At 36.4% G+C, this 4,044-nt stretch overlaps 1 protein-coding gene across 1 annotated transcript in view; it reads right to left on the reverse strand.

Annotated features, from left to right (window-relative positions):
• Nucleotides 1-3,505: 3,505 nt before the first annotated feature.
• The window catches only part of LOC106324401 (zinc finger BED domain-containing protein RICESLEEPER 1-like), a 3,704-nt gene continuing 3,165 nt past the window's right edge, over nucleotides 3,506-4,044 (reverse strand). Inside the window, exons 4-5 of the mRNA XM_013762375.1 lie at nucleotides 3,665-3,983; nucleotides 3,506-3,594 (exon numbers count right to left, since the gene is read on the reverse strand). Coding sequence (XP_013617829.1) covers nucleotides 3,506-3,594; nucleotides 3,665-3,983 — 408 coding nt within the window. The remainder of the gene's footprint in view (nucleotides 3,595-3,664; nucleotides 3,984-4,044) is intronic.

Below are 4,044 nucleotides of genomic sequence, written 5' to 3' on the forward strand. Positions count from 1 at the left end.
CTTTCCAAATATACCATAAAATCCATGCAAACTGATGGTCATCCATTTTCGGTTGCACTCTCCAAAAAAGATGATCCATATTAACAAATAAAGAGCTGATAGGAAAGATATTATGCGCTGAAGGGATCTTGGATAGTGCCCACACTTGACGTGCAGGAGGACATTCAAAAAATACATGATTTATTGATTCTTCCGGATCTCCACAACGAGCACAACATATATCTCCTCTTATCCCTCGTGCCTTTAAATTTTTCATTACCGATATACATCCTGATACCATTTGCCACAAGAAATGCCTTATCTTCGGTGGACACCGCACTTTCCAGCAGAAAGCTTTAAGAATATCCACTGTGGGGCCATAAAAATCAGGAGGTTTTACCCTGTCAGGATAAACACGTTCAACCTGATAACCTGATTGGACCGAATATTTTCCATTATTAGTAAAATGCCATCCATTCTTATCCTCAACATGGTTCCTACTTAAAGGGATACTTTCAATAATTCTTGCGTCCTTCGGATCCACTAGAGCCCTGATCGCCTGTACATTCCATGAGCGAGATTCCTGATTGATGAGGGATTCCACTGTAAGTTCCGGATAAAAATTGTGAGAATTTTTGTTTGCTGGTCTCGGGCGAGTGGCTGGGATCCAAGGATCATTCCATACAGAGATAGATGATCATGTTCCCACCCTTTTAATTAGTCCTTTACAAACCAGAGATCTAGCAGAAGTGATACTCCTCCAGCCATATGACGGGGAGTAAGATCGGATCGGTTCCAGGGGTGAAGCATTCCTATAATACCGTCCTTTGAAAACTCTTGAGAAAAGAGTATTTGGCTTCTCAATTAGCCTCCATAGTTGCTTACCAAGCATTGCTGTATTAAAATCCATGAGGTCTTTAAAGCCCAACCCACCATTATCTTTAGTTTCACACAATATCTTTAGGTCCATTATGTGTAGATCATTTTTTTTCATCAAATCATCAGTTGTTCATATATTCGCTTAAATTCTTCTTTCCACATGTTTTCCTTTCTCAATCTTCAGAAGAACTTGGAAATTAATTAAAGTTGAGTTGGGAGTAACTTAATGCTCACCCTAAGACAAATACTATAATATCACTTGCTTTATACCGAAATTACTTTACAATTGTTTTATAGATAGTAGTAAAATCACGAAGAAGTTCCTATAATACATATTTTTCTTTTTTTTTTTTTTTTTTTTAACAGGAGGTTCAAAGGCGACCCGTAATCCGCACGTGGTTTCCGTTTGCCCAAAGACCCGTAATCCGCACGTGGTTTCCGATTGCCAACCATCTAATCCCCCTGGCCCGGAACTAGCCGACACTAATACCCATTACCCAAGGACCCGACACCAACGCCGCGTTAACTTTAAACTTGGGTGGGCGTAAAGCATTCCGTGGCCACAGGGGGTATCGAACTCGGGTCCGTATCGGTTGTGCTAACTACCTCAAGACCACTAGCCCACCACCCCGTGGTTAATAATACATATTTTTCTTTTAAAAAAATCACAAAGAAGAAAAATTTATAGATAGTTGCACCTTTTGGCTAAATATGTAATATGTTAGAATGTTATTTGTGTATGCATTGCATACTGTGAAAAGGTTGTTTTTCGAAAAATTCAACAACGAAACGAAGAGAGCGGGAGACGATGATATGGCGATTTGGAAAGCGATTGAGTTCTCTCAATTTTGACATGACCAGTTTCTTTGTGCGTATGCATTTTCTGTTCTTCTTTTATTCTGAGAAGAAATTTCTTTATGGCGGATTGAATGTTACTTTCTCTTCTTTTCAATTCGTTTTTTCAATCTCATGTGGCCATGGTCGACGACACAACAATCAATGTAACTGTGTTGAATCCAAAATCAAGTGGTAAAGAACTCATTCTATAACTGCTTTGATTTGGAAGCAATTGTCCTGGAAACTACCACGGAGGATCGTCATATAGATAGATGTTGCAACCCCGAAGGTTTTTGACATTTTTGAAGATTCAATATATTTATTGGTTCATTTTCTTAGTTGTATGCGATGTTTTTATAATCGTTAAAAATTGGTAGTTCGATTTACTATTCTTAGAAGAGAATCATTAAATTGGATTCTTTAAGACATAGTATATATAGATCCTAATTGGAATCTGGGTAATGTTATACAACAAAAAAAACTGCAGAAACTAGTTTAGAATTTCACCAAGGATGATAGCCAATTGTAAATGTTGCATTATGAAAAACAAAATTGACATTATGTTATCAAGCAAGATGGTTCAGAAGAATATAAATTTGGGTTGTAATGTTTTCTAATTTTAACTATGCATTTTGTTATATTTCTATTATTCATATACTGAGACAGATCCATTAAGTTTTTAGGGAGGGGGGTCACATGACACCCCTTAAACTAATAAATAAACAAAATTGTATTAGATTTACTAAAGAATAAGTAGCAAAATAGCAATATTATCTGTTATGACATTCCCAAAACCAAGGTTCAAATCTCCATTGACACCTTTTTGTTATTTTCTGGATCCGCCGTTGCATATACTTTTATTGTAACTTTATGTTTTATTTAAATAATATAATTGCTAAAAAAAGGTAGCATACTAAATTCTAGAATTATAGGAACAATTATTAAATAAATTGTTTGTGAAAGGTCACAATTTAGGATGCCAAAAGGTGCCAAATTAAAAAAAATTAAGTGATTGTTAGATAAATTTGTTAAAGGTTCAATAGTTAATCTTCTTAAAATATATACTTTTTTACGATTTGTTAAAGGACCATGATCTATTGTAGCTATGAGCTAATCCATGTTGAGCTTTCTCAAGATAACCAGGCTACATGAAGAAGATTGTGTTTCAGTAATACATGAAGAATCAAAATAATCAATCAGATGATCACCTTGAATGTATCAAAGTGCTGACGAACACCTCTAATAAGCTCTTGGACGAACTCATGGCCTTGAATATGCTAGAGCCTACTCTTGGGTCTGATACTCCTAAACTAAACTTGGGCTATTCCCCTTCTATGACTAGAGATGTCAAATGGGCTGTCCATTTGGACAAAGCAGTTTATTGGACATTATTTTTTTGAAGCCCAAATTGTACCAAGTCCAAATTGTCCAGACCAAATTGGACCATTCCAAATGGCCCTTCCGCAGAGCCCAAATAGATTTTCTGCTTTAACATGCTAAATCCATAAAAACATAAGGTTCAGATGTTTTTACACATTAAGGTTCATATGTTTTACACATCCAAAGCATTGACAAGTTCATACATTAAGGTTCATACACCAATACACAATCCAAAGATATGAGAATAGCTTGTGAAGTTCTGATGGTCCTCTTCTTCTTTATCTTCTCAGCCTCTCGGTCTCCTATCATAATGAAACACAGAAGTTAATCAAGTTATCATCACACAAGCAGATACCACAAGCAGATACCGCATGTTCACATCCGTTTAATCACAAACATGAAGTAACAACATTAATTATACCTTTAGGGTTTAGTTGAGTCGGGTCTTCTTCTTCTTTCCACTTCCTTCGGCTTCCTCATTGGCATCTTCCTTACCTTCCTCATCTAAATCGCATCCAGCTATCAAAAACAAGAAGTTCAATCAATAGTTTCACATATCAAAGCTCAATTATCAATTCAACAAACTCACCAATCACTTCAAAACCACGAAGCCAGTTTCTAGCGCAAATCAAAGCTTGGACATTTGAGGGAAGAAGGCGGCTCCTGTACTTGCTAAGAACCCGACTTCCCACACTGAAGGATGACTCAGACGACACTGTTGTTATTTGGATGCATATGACATCACATGCCATTCGAGATAGCTCCCTAAACCGGTTTAAATTGTTCTTCCAATACTTGATGACATCTAACTTTTGATTTGCAACCATATCAAGCACAGGTTCACTCAAATACAAATCCAAAGCAGATTTCCTTGTTCCTGCTTGTTGAGAAAAGAACTCATAGAAGCCCTGCAAAGAAAGAGATTATTAAACCATTTGTTTCTACTTCTTGTGATAACTTAAATACACA

The sequence above is a fragment of the Brassica oleracea genome, chromosome C2 (assembly GCF_000695525.1).
Source record: "Brassica oleracea var. oleracea cultivar TO1000 chromosome C2, BOL, whole genome shotgun sequence".
Taxonomy (NCBI): domain Eukaryota; kingdom Viridiplantae; phylum Streptophyta; class Magnoliopsida; order Brassicales; family Brassicaceae; genus Brassica; species Brassica oleracea.